A 19,361-nucleotide genomic window follows, 5' to 3' on the forward strand; every position below is an offset into this window, starting at 1 on the left:
TGAGGACTACAAGCCGACATCCGCAAAGGCCGTCGATAGTTATAGTCTATTCCTTCACAAAACACTGTAAATAAATTAATGCGGCTGGATGGGTGCCCCACACGGCCTTGTTTTCTTTTAATGGTGGCAGCAAGCCTAGAGACAAGATCCCCCGCTTGCCGCCAAAACAGGGACTCGGTTAGGGTTGCTACCTTTTCTTCAAGTTAAGCGGCCTGGGACACCTTTGGGTGCCCCAAGGAGAGTAGTAATGGAGTGCACATAGCGTGCCGCAGCAAACAGTGGATGTAGCCGAATTGCTCTTGCTGACATCATCGTCTTGCCCCCCAGTGATGCCAAACCTGTCCCCAGACAGTCACTCCTGCAGCTCCCAGATGACAGCAGATTTGTGCGTGACTATCTTGGTTACTTGGGGAGCCACAGCCTGGTCAGAATAATGTATCTGGGTTTCAGTCTGCCTGAAACCCGGACACTTGATTCAAAACCCAGACTGTCTGTAAGAATCCCGGACAGGTGGCAACCCTAGACTCGGTGGGGTGCAGGGGACGGTATATTTATAACATGTTACATGTTACACCCTGAATATGGGTGTAACATGTTACAAAAGCTGAACTTCCGCTTTAAGAACTACTTCTCTAGAGGCAGAGAACTACATCAATGTAGTATGCAGTCTAACTGTAATAAATGCTAAAAAATGATACACAAAAACACTGATGTTGGATGATTACTCAAACATAGCTCTGAATTGTTAATCAGCATGTCAAAGTCTTAACAACATTTAATTTGTGAACAAACATTGGGGGTTATTTAGGAAAGGCAAATCCACTTTGCACTACAAGTACACTGGAAGTACAATTGAAAGTGTACTGAAAGTGCACTTGGAAGTGCAGTCGCTCTAAATCTAAGGGGTAGATCTGAAATGAGTGGAAGCTCTGCTGATTTTATCATCCAATCATGTGCAACCTAAAATTCTGTTTTTTATTTCCCTTGCATGTCCCCCTCGGATCTACAGAGACTGCACTTTCAAGTGCACTTGTAGTGCAAAGTGGATTTGTCTTTCGTAAATAACCCCCATTGTTTTTAATTGTGTATTTAACTTACTTGGCTTCTCCTGTTTAATGAGATCGGAATCTATGTTTTTTTCATACATTTCAAAGGCCTGGTTTATGTTTCCATTTGGCTGATTATCTTCTGCTTTGGATTCCTTGGTTACTTTATCCTCAAAAGTCAATTTGGTGTCTCCGTTCGTTTGATTTTCGTTTTGTTTGACATTATCGAAGGCTGTTGAACACTCTTCTAGTTTTTCTTCTGAAGTGTAAAGCTGCTCCAGGACAGCCTGAGCTATAGGTATCATCATGGCAGTGGTGGCTGTATTACTGATCCACATGGACAAGAAGGCTGTAACCACCATGAACCCCAGAAGCAACCTGGAAACAAAATGTTTTATTTTTATTACATTTTTTTTTAGTTATATCATATTTTCAGTTTGTAGTGAATTAACTTTTCAGAATACAACATTATATAAAATTATAAAAAAAAATTTTTTTAAGCCTGTGTTGACTGCTGTTGAAACAAGATATTTCTATTCATCTTAAAAGTCCCTTTCTTGGAGTCCATTGAGTGACATGAAGTCTTGTACTGTCAGGTTGTATTGCTGTCTACAGGAGTAAAGGATCCATGTTTTTTTTTTCTCATCCAACAGCAGTCCACTCAACTGATGGTTGGGCATCAGCAAACAAAACACTAGCAGGCCCACAAAAAAACAACAGAACAAGGGAACTTCCTGCTATTCAAGAGCCGCCTGGTGGACCTTATGACCAAAGCTGGCATCATATGAGGTTGAACATCCACCTTGCAAAACTTGGAGAACGTATAAACAAAAGACCAGGTGCCAATCACAGATCTAGTGGAGTGTGCCTAATCAAAAGACTTGAAGGATGAGTTGTCTGAGCTACTGAGAAATGGTGGAAAGAGAAGCTTGATCATCCTATGGGGACCATCAGGAATGACAAAGAGAGAGTTAGTCCTTCTGAATAAAGAAGAGGTCATGAGGTAAACTGTCACAGCACAAATTTTATCCAGGCATTGGAGGGAAATCCATTCTAAAGCTAGAAAGAGAAACATTGGAGGGGAAAGGCCAAAACTAAATTAGATAGGAAAATCCTTTTAACACCACCTTGTCCTTACATAAGAACAGAGTTCTTTACATGATAGCGCTACCAGCTCAGACATCCACCCAACAGGTTTAATGAAAACAAGAAACACAACCTAATGAGTAAAAGTGGAAAGGAAAATATCCCTGGTCTCTCCACAAGGAGGTTTTGAAGTGCAGAAAGAACCAAATTCAGATCTGATTGAGTCACAAGGGTGAGCACAGACAGCGTATTATCAATAGGGATGAGCCGATGACCCCGCCCCTCTGACGCAGGAGAGGGAAGCCAGAGGTTCCCCAGTGACGTGTGGGTGACCCCGCCCCCTCTGATGTAACGCAGGTTTCCGTTACATCAGAGGGGGCGGGGTCACCCACACGTCACTGGGGAAGTGATTTTAAAAGACTTTTTTTCCTGCACAAATGACACTTTGTGCAGCGACAGTTCTAAGCACCAGAAACATGCGCCCCTTCACAGGCATACTATAGATACCCCCCAGCTACGAAATTTAAAGGAATATTACACTTTTATTGTTTCACTTTAATCATTATTAAAATCACTGCTCCTGAAAAAACGGCCGTTTTTAAAACTTTTTTTTGCATTGATCCATGTCCCCTGGGGCAGGACCCAGGTCCCCAAACACTTTTTAGGACAGTAACCTGCATATTACCCTTTAAAATGAGCACTTTAGATTTCTCCCATAGACTTGTATAGGGTGTTCCGGCTTTTCGAATTTGCTGCGAACAGCCCAAATTGTTCACTGTTCGCTGAACAGGCGAACAGGCAATGTTCGAGTAGAACATGAGTTCGACTCGAACTCGAAGCTCATCCCTAATTATCAAGAATGGAAAGCCAGTGATCTCTCAAATCAAATTAGAAGCACAAAGACCTGACTCTTAGTCAGTGCTAAGGACCAGATGCTGGTCCACACCCAATCTGCAAAAAAACAGGATTTCCTAGGGAGAATGTCTGTTGCCTCGCACCATGCAAATTATGCCTTGGGTAGTAATAGACTATGCAGAATGTAGGCTTTCTAGCTTTTAGAATTGTAGGAATAATTGATTTAGAAATGCCCCATCTCTAAAAATGTTCAGCTTTGACAGCCATGGCTTTGGAGCTAACGACTATGAGAAGTAGGTGTTTTTGAAACAGAAAATTCAGATGATCTAAAATGTGTTAGGAGTCTTGTTAGGTCAGAGCACCATTTCTGATTAAGCCAGTCTAGAGCTTTGAGAATCACTGGACTGCCAGACTTTTCAGAATTGGCTCCAGGCTAGCCATAATGGCTAGTGTGATTGGTGAGAAGAACCCTGAACATTGTTCGGCGCTGTTCTGCTACCTGGATGCTGTGGGTGAGGCACATAGAGTCTACGGGGGAATGCCATGGTTGTGCTATGATGAACAGTTTAGGCAGAGGAGGGTGAGACAGCTGTCACTACGGTGGGACCACAAAGATATTAGTCTGTGGATGCGACTTATGATGTCAGCAAGGACAGCGAGTACTTTTTTTCCAGGGGGGTGGCAGCGGCTCATCCATTCCCGGACAATTGGCCACAAGAAAAAGAGGGTATGTGCTGGCAATATAACGAGGGCTCCTACAAGTCTGGTAGGTCCTCCAAGTACAAACACAAATGCTCAGGATGGACACCCATTGTCCCGCTGCTTTAAACAAGGAAAGGGCCATGAATGTGGAAAAGATGGAAAAGTGGATTTGCCGTGGTCTTTGCAGGAAAAGAGTTTTCCTGCAAAGACCAACGCAAGTATGTAACTGATGGGTGGTGGTTTAACGGTTGTTTTATAAAGTTAATGTAAATTTACTTGAGTGTTAATAAAAAATGGCTGCTAAGGCCAATATTTACTCCAGGTGTGGTCTCCATTCATGGGTAAGGGCAAAGTAAAGCAGAGCTGTGTGTGTGTGCGCGTGCGCACGCAGTGGGGTGGCCAGTTTTGAAAAGATATAAAAACTAAATAAGCGAGTTATTTCTACAGTAACCACACATGCCTGAAATGTCACTTCTAGCCATTTATTTATTTATTTATTTACACCACATCACAACTTATAAATATTTTTTTTAACCCAGCAACACTCTCTCCCTATCTTCCACCTCCTCTTCCTCCAACTGCCTAACAGTTGCACAAATAAACCTTCGTCACTTTAACCCTTCTCTTCTCTATTCTGCTACTGACCACCTCTATGACAAAATCTCACTCCTGTCCTGCCCCAAGCTGGCCACTTCTGTCCACAACAGTTCACTGTCATCCTCCTACAACACGCTCGCCCCAACACGCCCCCCTCACTACACACAGATTTAGGCCCCGACCCCTGCAATATGGGAAAACAGCTACACCAGAAGTCTCAAAAGACATAGCCATGCCCTAGAGCATCTGTGGCATAAGACTAATGGCGTGTACACACGACCAGACTTTCGGCAGGCTTCCAACGGACTTTCCGAACGAACGGACTTGACCACACACAGTCACACCAAAGTCCGACGGATTGGAATGTGATGACGTATGACCGGACTAGAATAAGGAAGTTTGTAGCCAGTAGCCAATAGCTGCCCTAGTGTCGGTTTTCGTCCGTCAGACTAGCATACAGACGAACAGATTTTTGGACCAGACTCGAGACCGTTGGAAAGATTTGAAACATGTTCTAAATCTAAAGTCCCCCTGTTTTTTCGACAGCAAAGGTCCGATCAAGCCCACACACGGTCGATTTGTCCGACGGATTCGTTCTGTCGGACCTTTGCTGTCGAAAAGTCCAGACGTGTGTACATGGCATAAGTCTCAGAAAGACTTCAACCAGCTGTCCTCAAAAAATACAATACAATTTCTGCCTCCACATTGCCAAGCACTTATTTTATTACTCTCAATACCGTCCTCTCATGCAGTCCCATCGACTCTCCTCTACTTTTAACTCTCTAATTCATCCTCCACTGCCTCCACAACCTAACTCTCACTGCCAAGGAGATCAGCAATCACTTCTTAAATAAAGATTGATATAATTTGTGATGAGATCTCCACTCAGTGGTGGCTGATGTTTTTTTTTTGGGGCAGGGAGCGGCAAACAACCACCCCTCCGGTCGGCCAGCAGCGTGGCACTAGCCAACCTGCCCCCCCCCCCGCTGTCTGCCGGTCAGTCCTTATCCTATCTAGGTGGCAGGATGCGGGCAGCTACTCCGATGTGCCCTCCAGCATGGTGGATTTGCCCCATCTAGGTGGCAGGTGGTATGGTGCAGGCAGCGGCTCTGGTGTCCCCTCCAGCACGGCAGGTGGACCCCATCTAGGTGGCGGGTGGTGGCTAGGTGCTGACAGTGGTTTCGGTGTCCGCTCCTCCAGCGGTTTCCGCAGGCATCTCCACTCTCTTCCTCCTAAGCGCTAGGCGTCCAATTGAATCGCCTGACATTTTGGCTAATCGGGTAATAGGTCCTATTACCTGTATCCTGATTGGTGGGGAGGAGATTTAGTGTGAAAATAGTAAATATTAATTCGCTATCGTTACACAACTGGGTGGGATTCAGGCGCAGTGCGCACTGCGCCTGGAGCCCACTCTTTTTTTTAAGCCTATCAGAGCCTCTGCTTCAAACCTCCCCCCCATTGGAATCCATGGTCCGTGCCCTGTATGTAGATCGAGGGGCCAGACGCATGGATAGAGGGTGTGGTGCCCGTGCGCCCCTAATGGACAGGCCACCACTGTCTCCACTATACAGATTTCTCTCACACTTAATACTCCAGGTCCACAGGTAAATTCAATACTACCCTCATTCAACCCCACTACTATAGATGAGGTTGCTAAACTTTTTTCTAATGCCCACCTAACCACATGTCTCCTGGACCCTGTTCCCTTGCAAATACTACAGTGACCCTATGGCTCCATCCTACACTCTAACTCACATTTCCAATCTCTCCCTCTCTTCTGGCATCTTCCCCAACTCTCTAAAAGATGCACTAGTCCCCCCATACTTAAAAAGTCCTCATTGGATCCCACCAATCTTAGCATACTATGCCCCCATCTCCTTGCTGCCCCTTTCCTCCAAACTCATTAGCTACCACTTCACTGAGAATAACCTTCTTGATACCCTTCGGTTGGACTTTAGCCCTAAACACCCCACAGAAACTTCTCTCCAAAAACTTAAAAATGATTTACTAATGGCTAAATCCAATTGTCACTACACTCTACTCCTAATCCTGGACTGATCCGCTGCCTTTAATATGGTTGACTACCCCCTCCACCTCAAAAAACTCCACTGTCCATGGCTGTACTCTACACCTTTAGTGTCACCTCAGTGTCTCCTCTTCCTTTTTCTCTCGGGGTCCCACAAGGTCCTGTTCTTGGAATCTCTCCTATTCTCAATTCACACCTCCTCTCTGGGTCAGCTGATAACCTCCCATGGCTTTCAATACTATTTGTATACTTTTATTTTCTTTATCATTCCATCCCCCACAGTTATTACCTTTTTGTATCATATGACCCCTCTCATTTGCATTGTATGTTGTAAAGTGCTGCATAAGCTGTTGGCACTATATAAATCCTGTATAATAATAATAACACCTACAAACTTGCTTCTGAACCTATACAAGCATTCATATATGTAACTCACAGGGCTGGTTTGACTCCAATAAGGAGCAATACCCTTAGGGCAATCCGTTTATGCAAATTCCATTTCTCTACTGATATGGCCACCAGCAGCCCACCGATGAAAAGCATGTTGGTATCTTTCAGATACTGGCTGCAAGCCTGAAATGAAAAGGACCATAGATATATTAAAACATGGTAAAACCTGCTGAGGGAGAACAACCTATCCAACAACAAGACAAAAATCTATATTAAAAAAAAATTTAGACTTTTAATAACATTTTGAATCTCAGAGAGGGATGGGAAAAAAATCTAACTTTTGCAGCTGCTACCAGAACAGCAGATGAGGACAAATTTTCCAGAAGGGCAGATACCTCAAAGGAGATTTAGCATGAAACTAGTGTAAGCTCTGTACTAGGGGGAGGAATGGGGTGAGCTTGGTAGCCAGAGGAGAGACGGGGGTAGGAGGAACTTTATAGTGGTGTTTCTTTCAGTGACATCACCGATGAAGGGACATTATTTATTTTCAGTGATACTACCAGGGACATTTTTTCCCTTTCACTGACACAACCAGAACAGGTGCCGGGACATTTTTTCCTTTCAGTGATACTGCCAGGGACATGTTTCTTTTTACTGACACAACCAAAGCAGGTGCATTTTTTCTTTTCAGTGACACCACCGATGCAGGGACATTTTTTTACTTTCAGTGACACCACTGAATGTAAGGGCACAACTGGCCCACATCTTACTTCGGGTCCACTCAATATATAGATAGGGCTACTATGGGCCTAGATTTATAACATTAAACTGTAGCTCTAGTAGACAGTAATGGTAATGTGCCTCGCGGGAGCCAGAGTGGAAACCAAAGTGATTAATATACTGTACATCAGACTGGAAGTTAACTTTCAGTATGCGTTATGTACTGATCCATCTTGCTCCCTTTAAATTACTTAATGTTTATTTTCCTTATTTCCATCTAATTGTCCTCTCTGAATGGAGATCTGAAGCTTGTGTATTTTGTATGTTATAAAATGCAAATAAAAACTTAATGGAAACAACTAGTCACTTTAAAATTAAATTCTGGTTTAAGAAAAACACATTTTATTAAAGTATGTATTGCTAACTCAAGAAAGTGCCCTATATTGATTTCTGCCTCCTCCAAATCCCCTAATTCCTTTTTTTTTCTTTTTAGGCTTTGGTCCCCCATATCCAGATATGTTTGTGTAGTGATCTGGAAATAACCTGGACCTCCCTTACCTGTAGAGAGGCTGTCAGCTTAGGTACCAGTTCCAGGGCACACTGACAAATTTCAGACTCAGTCTAGGGATGTCATTTTGAAATCTTTTAGCAGTATTTGAACACAGGTGGGTAGAGGAATGAGGGTGCAGGATACTCAAAAAACACATTCAAGTATAAGAGGACAAACACCCTGTTTCAGTGACAGTCCCAGGGCCCTTCAGTAGCAGCCTTAAGTATTTCTGGAAGTAGAGGGGACAGCCAGCTAATCTGAGACTCTGTATGAGCAGTCACAGTCCCTGTAGTAACCTCTGGCATCTAACTCTTCAAGTACTGGTACACCTGGAGCTTTAGGAGAAAGGTCCTACTCAAAATGGCAAGCAACAGCTCCCCAACCTGTGACATTCTTCAGTGAAAGTGTTCCCTTTTCTGCCCGTCTTCCAGCAAGTCTCTCTAAGTCCAGGTTCCACCAAGGACCTCAGCCAAGCACATGCTGAAGCCTAACAACAACAGCTATTCTGTAACACACAGGCTGCATCCTAGGGGAGACCCCAGGAGAGAGAGTTCTGATCAGACCATGCCAAACATTTATCTTCTCCTTGGCCATACCTTTTGGGCCTCCCTCTCAGAGATTGGCTAGCATCAGATATATACTCATAACCCTTAACACACTCTATTTTTAAAAGCTTCTTCCAAATGCAAGCAGGAGTAATTAACCACCAGGCTTAGGGACAGGCATAACCAGACCTGACATCTGAGCAGAGCCAAAAACTAAATATAGCCAGTCTAGAGCAGGGTGCTACATTTGTATATACAGTACCTGGATACAGGGGGCCAAAGCTTAAATCTGTACATGCTTTTATGTTGAATTCAGGGTTCAATGCATATGTGATATAATTTCAAAATGAGGTATGTTTTCCAACGTTGATTGTTCAAATATGGTGCAATATATATACCTACAATGGGATAACTAAATTTGTGTTTTTTTTCAAAGGCATGTTTTAAGATTGATAAAGTGTACACTGTTCCTGGAAACACATTGAATAGACAATCCAGTGATCTATGTTTTAGTAGTCCTTGTTTTGAGATGATGTAATGCATTTGCATTATGATTGGACCCTTTCTCTATTTTGTGGGGACACTAGTAGCGATGGCCGAACGGTTCGCCCGGCGGTCGTTTCGCGGCTAATTTCGGCTGTTCGCGATTCGCCCGATCGGCGGACTATTGCTGCCGTTCGCCCGTCGGACTTCCGTGTTTTTACTGTGTAAAAGAACTTTGACCTATGATGACACATCCATCATGGGGTACAGGACAGCCAATTGAGACATTACAGCACATGGACACTTGGACATTCCCCCTAACTTATAAATACACCCGATCCGGCGACCATTTTACATTCTTTCTTCTGTCACTATAGGGAGAGGTTGCTGTGTGGAGCAGGGAGAGATTGCAGTGACCCAAATCGCTAGCTATTTGGTACACAAAAGTTCTTTTCAGGACTGGTATAGGTGTTAGGTGTATATAGGTTTGCTGTGCTACTGATTGTTGCAGCAGCCTGAGTGTCTTTTGTCAGTTTAGAGAAAGGGACAGGACGGTGTGTCTGCTGTAGGCACAGTCAGTTTAGTCATTAGCTGTTACTATCAGGTCCACAAAAGTGCTATTCCAGTTATTGTTCCAGTAGCCTCTGTTTTGTCAGTTTATATAGGGACAGGCAGGAAGCAGTGTGTGAGGCAGTGAGGGTCAGTTTAATCAGTAGCTGTTACTATATTAGGTCCACAAAGGTTCTTTTCAGGACTGGTATCAGTGGTATGGTAATAGGCTTGTACACGTATAATATTCTTTCTTCCAAATATAGAAAGAATATTATACTTGACTGCTGCCCTTCTGCTGCAGTCTGCTAATCATTCAAACCTACTTGTTTCACAAAGGTCCTTTATAAGGACTGGTAATAACCTGGTGTAGGGTGCTATAGTACATAGGGTTGAATGAGGTACAGTCTGCTATTCTATAAGGACTGGTATAGGTCCACAATACATAGGGTTGAGGTGCACTACTGCTGACCGCTGCCCTATACTGCAGCAGTCCTTCATCGGTATAGGGACTAACGTACAGTCTGCTAATCACTCACAACCTACTTGTTCCACAAAGGTCCTTATAAAGACTGGTAACTTGGTCTGTCTAGGGTTCTACAGTACATAGGGTTGAGTGAGGTACAGTCTGCCATTCTATAAGGACTGGTATAGGTCCACAATACATAGGGTTGAGGTGCACTACTGCTGACCGCTGCCCTATACTGCAGCAGTCCTTCATCGGTATAGGGACTGACGTACAGTCTGCTAATCAGTCACACACAACCTACTTGTTCCACAAAGGTCCTTATAAGGACTGGTAAGGTATAGGGTACTACAGTACATAGGGTTGAGTGAGGTACAGTCTGCCATTCTATAAGGACTGGTATAGGTCCACAATACATAGGGTTGAGGTGCACTACTGCTGACCGCTGCCCTATACTGCAGCAGTCCTTCATCGGTATAGGGACTGACGTACAGTCTGCTAATCACTCACAACCTACTTGTTCCACAAAGGTCCTTATAAGGACTGGTAACTTGGTCTGTCTAGGGTTCTACAGTATATAGGGTTGAGTGAGGTACAGTCTGCCATTCTATAAGGACTGGTATAGGTCCACAATACATAGGGTTGAGGTGCACTACTGCTGACCGCTGCCCTATACTGCAGCAGTCCTTCATCGGTATAGGGACTGACGTACAGTCTGCTAATCACTCACAACCTACTTGTTAACTTGGTCTGTCTAGGGTTCTATACTGCAGCAGTCCTTCATCGGTATAGGGACTGACGTACAGTCTGCTAATCACTCACAACCTACTTGTTCCACAAAGGTCCTTATAAGGACTGGTAACTTGGTCTGTCTAGGGTTCTACAGTACATAGGGTTGAGTGAGGTACAGTCTGCCATTCTATAAGGACTGGTATAGGTGTACTATTTGGTGTGCAGTATAAAGTTGTGTAATACACGTATAAAATACTTGCACATACTTGACTTCCTCCTGGGGCTGCTTATTATGAGGGGCTCCCACCATCCATGTGCTGTGCTGACTTCCTCCTGGGGCTGTACCTCTGTTGTACATATTATGAGGGGATCCCACCATCCCTGTGCTATGCTCATTATGAGGGGCTCCCACCATCCCTGTGCTATGCTGACTTCCTCCTGGGGCTGCTTACGGTGCAGGTGTCAGTGATGTATATCACGGTGCTGATGTCAGTGCTCTCTATCACGGTGCTGCTGTCAGTGCTGTATATCATGGTGCTGGTGTTAGTGCTTTATGTCACGCTGCTGATGTCAGTGCTCTCTATCACGGTGCTGTTGTCAGATGACTCTATCACGGTGCAGGTGTCATTGCTGTATGTCACGCTGCTGATGTCAGTGCTCTCTATCACGGTGCTGGTGTCAGATGACTCTATCACGGTGCAGGTGTCATTGCTGTATGTCACGCTGCTGGTGATCATCTCCTGCACCCTCTTCTTTGCCTACCCTGGTCCCTGACCTTCCCTCTCCTCCATTGCCTTCATGCGCTCCACAGTCCTGAATTGTCACAACAATTTCCCATATAAAAAAAGAATGCTTGTAGTTGTCGATCCCAGATTCACCTCATACATGTGTTATGTCATTGGCCATGTGGTGGGACTATGTTTGCACAGCTATTAATTATTTTGTGGCTGCAAATTTGACCTGTAGGTTTGCGAAGTTCGCCTCCCATTGAAGTCAATGTGGCCCGCCGCGAACGTTCCGGTTCGCAAACTATCGGCCGCGTTCGCGGTCCACGTTCACCAAACGTCCCGTCAGAAGTTCGTCCATCACTAGACACTAGTGTGGTTAATACTTTCAGAGGTTTTTCTATTAATAAAGCTATACTGTTTTACACAGTTTTGTTGTTATGCATTAGTTGGTTAGTTATCACACCCAAATATTGCTGCTAGACTATACAGTTTTCAGTAATGTCACTATACAGTAAAATAATGCTTTATACCGCTGTTGAGTCCATGATACCCATCATAGGGAATAGCACAACTGGAAATAGTGCAGTTACAGCAAGCGGGAGGGCCTCTGTGCACCAGAATAAAGCCATTAGAACAATCACATAGCCACAGCTTGCTTCCTGTGAAGACACAAAAGAAAAACACTTTCATTACAGTATTTCCTAAAGCTTAGTTCTGTAATAGGCCATAAAAATGCTGATGGGAACCTATAAAGCCTCTTTCTAGTATTGCTTTATAAAATATGAATGTAGTGATCTGCTAATTTCATAGATGGTGCTTTTATAGTTTTGTGATTTGTGGGAAATAGTTTGGCAGTAGCCAACAAGTGTTTCTCCAATACTGATTACTCTTGCTGCTGTTGAGCCTGGTTTAGTGTAAGGATTAAGGGGTGTCTAAACAAAAAATGGTTGACCTTATGTCTTACTAAATACATGTATTTTTCTATCCTTCTCTGTAAAATAAGGATTCGTCATCTATTGTCACGTACTCATCAAGAAGAGGCCGCATCAGCCCTAAAAAGCAGTCTACGCCCAGAAGATTGTCTTATCAGCTGATAACACCCGGAGAATTGTCTTTACTTTGCAAAAATGTTGTTTTTTTACATTTGCTGATGTTTGCTCTTTTCTGTCTATAAAAGATGTAATAAAGAAGCCTCAGAGCCAGAGAAAGTCAGAGACAGTCAGAGTTAACGACGGACTTCTGAGCAGAAATACTGAATAATATCTCCGTGTCTCTTTGCTTGGATAAGAACTCTAACTAACAATTGGGAAACGGTAACATAACCTGACAAATAGGTGACTTGTTGAGGTCACACCTAACATTTCTGGCGCCGCGAATAGGGACTCGCTGAAGAAACTACAAGAGGCGAACGAACATAAGGACGGAACGAAATGGTCGGGCACATCAAGAACCACAGACAAATCCTGCGCAGGTAAGAAAAGCTTTATTTTCTTATAAACTCTGTGCTTCTTAGATTTGTGCCCACCTGATCTGTCTGAATTGTTCTTCAGGTAAACACCAACCTCTGTAGTAAGCGGGTCTTGAACTTAATATTTTGGCTTATGTTACCGTTGTTTCTTGTCTGTCTACTTGTCATCTGTCTGTTGTGAATGAGATAAGCCCTGTTTGTATGGTGTGAATTGAAACATATATCATCCCAATGGGTAACGGAATGCGCCCTTAACTCGTAAGAGTACTTTGGGGGTCCGACACTTAAGTTTGATATACGCTTTTTGATTCATGAGCCTAAAAACGGGTTGAAAGTATAAGTCCTGACTGCCTCGATAAAGCAGGAATAAGAAACGAATGCTGAGAGATTCCATGGTAATGGGAAGGAAATAAGGTCTCCACAAAGCCCGGAGACCTAGTCATATGTGTTTGGCCACCAAAAGGGAATGCTTGTATATGTTGTAGCTGTCAGTCTGGTCATAATATTTGTCAGTTGGCTAGCATATAAGGTAATTCGATTTCAGAAATCTCATCCAGGAGAGGTTTTTAGTATTTTGGCACCCTAGGAGGAGAAGGCAACGAGACACTTAGTAAGTGATCCAAACGCCACCTAGGCAGGACTGTCAAAATGGGCCAGACACATGGTAAACCCCAGGAGGAATCTCAGAAATGTTATGCTGTTAAAGACATAATTACAATGTTGTATGGGAAGGATAAGGCACAGGGCACAAATAGGATTCTCAAGAAATTGGGGATGGATGGAGAAAATGGGCTAAGTGTAGAAGGTTGGGAAGAAATAAAGAGAGACAGACAGGGAGAGATATTGAAAAACGGATGGGTATCACAAATACAATGTTTAATTAAGGTTTCCAACAGGGCTAAAGAGGAGGGATGGGAGTATTGTCAGGAAAAGGGTGGATGGGATATGAAGGTCCGACACAAAAGTCTTCCTTCTGCTCCCGGCGATAGGGTAAATACGGGAGATACTCCACCTCCTTATAACACTACCACACCAGGTAGCGAAAGACCAAAACTTTATCCTTCCTTAAGAGGAAGAGGATGGGTATGCCGAGTATGCGGTACCCAGAATACAGACTGGGCACAGGAATGTGTGCATTGCGGCGCTCAAAGACCAGAGCCCGTAGCTCCAGTCCATAGTCGGACTAGGGTAATACAAGTAAATAATCCAAATGCGGGTCAAGCAGGACAGCCACCTACAGTGACCCGACAAGTCGTTCTGAGGACATGGACACCTTGGTCGGCTGACACTCTTATGGCATTAATACAGAATGCTCCTGATCCCGTAGCAAAACCTGCCGCATTCTGTAGATTCGTGACACAATTACTAGACACACATGAAGCAACTTGGCAAGATGGGGAAGATATATGTAGACATAAAATGACACTGACAATGTTTAATCAATTTATGAATGAAATTGCTCCACATAGACCACAAGGGGATCCAGCGGCAGATCCGCCAGGAGTACATCCCCGTCATATAGACTCTAGACCCCTGTTTATTGCTCAGTTACGAGAATTTTGCCAAGGGAAACAGCAGGAAAGGGGTTCGACAGCGCCCATAAAACAGGCCCCAGGTCAGACTGTTACAGAATTTTACCTCAACATGGAAAGCATGATGGCTGACGAAGGTCTAGATTTAGCCTTACCCGTCACCATTAGGGCTTTCAATCGACAGTTTATGGAAGGACTAGTACCCCAAATAGGTGACAAACTGAAGGCATGTACTCCCGAATGGAGAGCCATACGGGACAGAGGAACATTGTTGCAGAAAGCACAAGGCATAGAGGCTGATTTAGCAGAAACTAAACCCAGAAGGACACCGGGAGTTAACACTGTTGCCCGGGTCAATGAAGGAGGGAATTCCTCCCGTAAACCTCTTACCTGTTATTACTGCAACAAGGTGGGACATATAAAAAGAGACTGTAGGAAAAGGATAAAAGACGAACAGGAAGGAAACACGGACAGAGACACGAGGGACTACAGACAGAGGCGTACCAATGATAGGGACGATCCGACCGCATGACTTGCCCCAGTCCTAGCTGAATCAGAGAACAAAATGCTCCACATGTTGATGAAGGTGGAAGGTAAACATATTCCTTGTTTGGTTGACACAGGAGCGTCACGCAGTCTGTTGTCTGATTCAGTAGTCCCTCCACACATGACGTCCCGTGACACCATACCCATAAGTGGTTATGACGGACTCCTGACTGATGCCCCGCTGACTAAACCTTTAAAAGTAAAGATAGGAAATCACATGTTTTTGTCACGCTTTTTGATTTCCAGAGGAGCTCCCACTAATTTATTAGGAGCAGACATTCTTCAGAAAATAGGAGCGAACATTACTTATCACCCAGATGGCATGGTCACCCTAGCAATAGGAGATGACCCAGAGGGTATAGAAATCTGTAGTAAAATACAATGCTTGGAAGAAGAACCAGAACCGTCCAATACGCCCTCACCGGAAATAGACCAAATTCTGTCTAGCCTTCCGGAAGGGTTATGGGAAACACATCCAGCAGACGTTGGGCTTCTGCCCATACCCCCGGTTACTCTACAGCTGATTCCAGGAGCAGTTCTCCCTCAGCAGAAACAGTACCCACTCAGTGCGCCCCAGGAAGCAGCTATAGAACTACAAGTGGAGGCTCTACTTAAAAGTGGAGCATTAAAAGAAATACAATCACCAGCCAATACCCCATTGTATCCAGTTAAGAAAAAGACATTGGGGGATGGCCCAATAAGGTATAGGATGGTACAGGACTTAAGGGCAATAAACAAAATATTGGCCCCAATAACGCCATTAGTACCGAACCCGCATACCTTACTGTCAGAAATACCGTCAGATAGCTCCTCATTTACAGTTGTAGACTTGGCAAATGCTTTCTTTTCTGTACCCCTGGCGGAGGAATGTCAACCATGGTTCGCGTTCCGCCTTCGAAACCGTCAGCTAACCTGGACACGCCTACCTCAAGGAATGGCGCATTCGCCAACTCTATACTCACAAGCCCTGCAGACAGTGTTAGGAGAATGGCTACCGCCTGACACTTGTGTATTGTTGCAATATGTAGATGACCTATTGTTATGTTGTCCGGATAACGATACTTGTTTAAAAGCCACTCTATCTTTGTTACAATTCCTGGCTGAAAAAGGGTGCAAGGTGAATAGAACTAAGTTACAGGTATGTCAGAAAAAGGTTGTCTTTTTGGGCCACTGTATATCCCAGGGTACTCGACATCTCACTGAAGACCGAGTCCAGGCCATAAGACAAATGAATATCCCACGCAATTTTAAGCAACTTCGTATGTTTCTGGGAATGGTATCATATTGTAGACAATGGATACCACATGCCAGTTCTCTGATGCAGCCATTATATGATTGCTTGAAAATAGTACCCTATGTACTCACAGAAGCAGGTCATGAATCTTTTAGCACCTTAAAAAGGTTACTAATTTCGGCACCTGCGATCGGGATCCCTGACTATACCAAAACATTTCATTTGTACATTGCTGAAATCACGGGACACGCAACAGGGGTGTTGACACAACAACACATCAAACAAAGGCCGGTAGCATACTTCTCGGCGGCTCTCGATCCTGTCTCTAGAGGATCACCGTCCTGTGTACGAGCAGTTGCAGCAGTGTCAATTATCATTGACAAATCCTCAGAAATTGTCTTAGACAATCCTGTAGTGGTACATACCACACATGACATACACGCCATCTTGTCACAGGTCCAACCAAAATACATATCAATGGCAAGGCAGCTGCGTCTACAATGCACTTTGCTCCTACCCCCCAATGTTACCTTTCAGCGATGCACTTCTTTTAACTTAGCACAGCTTTTACCATTACAGACAGATTTGACAGGGGGGAGTAATGATGATAATGGTGTAGACACAGCACAAGATACTCAGGATTCTGACACACTTTCATTTCATGACATAACATCTGATGAACACGATTGTTTTCAACTTATGGAACAAGAAACCACGGGGTTCCCACATGTCACAGACATACCCATTACAAATGCAGAACACACACTGTACATAGATGGTAGTAGATTTGCCGATGACAAAGGTAAATATCACACAGGTTATGCTGTGGTAACGGACACACAGGTAATTGAGGCAAAGTCACTACCAGCACACATGTCGGCACAAGAAGCGGAACTAACCGCTCTAGAGAAAGCCCTAGAACACTTGGAGGGACAAGAAGGGAACATTTACACTGATTCCGCATACGCCTACGGTGTTGCACATGATTATGGCCACATATGGAAAGCTAGAGGTTACCTTACAGCAGCAGGCACACCTGTTAAACATGGTGAAGGAATCAAAAGAGTCCTGAACAATCTTCAAAAGGTTATAAGAGTAGCCATCATGAAGATAGCGGCACACACGAGCGCAAAAACAACTGAGGCAAAAGGAAACGCATTTGCAGATTTAACTGCAAAGAAGGCAGCTCTAGGGGAAGTAAGCCCTGAGACCTTAGCCACGGTACAGGTGAGTATGCCCGAAACCACATGGCAGCAGCTAATGGAACTACAGGAACAAGCAGGGGCTATTGAGAAGGACCGTTGGGTTAAGGAGGGAGCTGCACCAGGCCTTGACAATGTATGGAGAGAAGGAGACAAAATATGTCTACCCGCTTCTCTATACCCCGCAATGGCAGCGGCTGTTCACTTACCCACTCATGTCAGCTCCAATTCTATGTATAGGATTGTAAGCCAAGGATGGCTAGCCCCTGGATTCAGTAGTACTGCAAGGAACTACTGTGCTGCATGCCAAATCTGTCTGATTAATAACCCAGGACAGAGAGTGAAAACCCCACGTAAACATCAGGTCCGGGCCCAATATCCCTTTCAGAGACTGCAGATTGACTACATACAAATGCCTAAGAGTGGCCCCTTTGAATTTGTTCTCGTGTGCATCTGCCTATTTTTCAGGCTGGTCCGAAAGTTATCCTGTGAAATCAGCTACGGCAAAAGCCACCGCCAAGAAACTGATTACTGAGCTGATACCTAGGTTTGGTCTCCCAGAAACAATAGAATCAGATAGGGGGACACATTTCACGGGAGAAATAATGCAAAATGTGATGGCAATGTTAGGGGTTCAACAAAGTTTTCATACTCCTTACCACCCACAGAGTTCAGGATCAGTAGAAAGAGTAAATGGTACAATCAAGCTGAAAATACAAAAAGCTATGCAAGATTTAAATAAACCATGGCCTGAGTGCCTAGCTTTAGCTTTGTTCTCTATTAGGTACACCCCAACAGGAAAAACAGGGTTATCCCCATATGAAATACTGTTTGGAAGTGCACCTAGATTAGGTTTATATTTTCCTCAAAGTATGCAATTACAATGTGATAGTTTAACTACGTATGTAATACAGTTGCAACAGCGTCTGACTAAAATCCACAAGAGTGTGTATTCTTCTCTTCCAGACCCTAATTCTGTCACAGGTACACACGATCTACAACCAGGAGACTATGTGTATGTAAAGAAACATACCAGAAAGACACTGGAACCAAGGTTTGAAGGTCCTTTCCAGGTGCTATTGATTACAGCAACCTCAGTGAAATTGGAAGGGAAACCTACCTGGATCCACGCTTCTCATTGTAAAAAGGAGCCAGTTGGCAAATGACAACATGTATCTTTTTATTGTTTCAGTAATTCTGGCTAATAGTTTGGTTACCTCACAGAATAAAATACACAAGGATGAAGGATTTTCTAAAAAAATTTTATTACTGAAGTTTAAATATGCTTATGCCCAGAAGTCAGGATATGAGAAATGTTGGATTTGTAGCAAATTACACCCCAGCACAGCAAGTATACCACTGATGGCAGTTCCTATAAACTATACTGATCTTGCTAACAGTAGCATTAACATAATTAGAACAAATACCAATGAGACAGTAATGTTTAAGTCAAATGGCCTCGCCTTTTTCCCTGATTGGTGTTTCAACTTAGGGAACACAACGGGAGGAAATGGAGAATGCCAAGACAGCAAGTTTAATTTGTCCATTGTCGTATTAAATGGAAGCTTCTACCCCAGTAATTCCAGCACACACCAGACATTATCTGACTTCCTCACTAACATTGTGGATAATAATGTTAGGTGGTTAGTATCCAACTTATCCCTCTATGGATACACCTCTCGTTATAGAAATGATATCAGTTCAAGATCAGTAGCACTGGGAAACAATATATATATCTGTTGTGAGGATAAATGTTATACTTGGATACCTAGAAGAGCTCAGGGATGGTGCTACCTCGCAAGTTTAGTACCAGTAATGGGAGTAGTAGGTGATGAACGAGGTGATCACCTATTAGAAGCTAGCATGCATCCTAGATATCCCCTCAGGTATCGTAGTAAAAGAGA

General features: G+C 43.9%; 1 protein-coding gene across 1 annotated transcript in view; it reads right to left on the reverse strand.

The window, feature by feature from the left end:
• SLC13A2 (solute carrier family 13 member 2) overlaps positions 1-19,361 on the reverse strand; it is a 121,916-nt gene that overhangs the window by 43,590 nt on the left and 58,965 nt on the right. The window contains exons 2-4 of the mRNA XM_077480435.1: positions 12,006-12,134; positions 6,749-6,885; positions 1,099-1,424 (exon numbers count right to left, since the gene is read on the reverse strand). Coding sequence (XP_077336561.1) covers positions 1,099-1,424; positions 6,749-6,885; positions 12,006-12,134 — 592 coding nt within the window. The remainder of the gene's footprint in view (positions 1-1,098; positions 1,425-6,748; positions 6,886-12,005; positions 12,135-19,361) is intronic.

Source organism: Lithobates pipiens, unplaced genomic scaffold (assembly GCF_037356315.1).
Source record: "Lithobates pipiens isolate NorthernLeopardFrog02 unplaced genomic scaffold, aLitPip1_a1.2 Scaffold_16, whole genome shotgun sequence".
Taxonomy (NCBI): domain Eukaryota; kingdom Metazoa; phylum Chordata; class Amphibia; order Anura; family Ranidae; genus Lithobates; species Lithobates pipiens.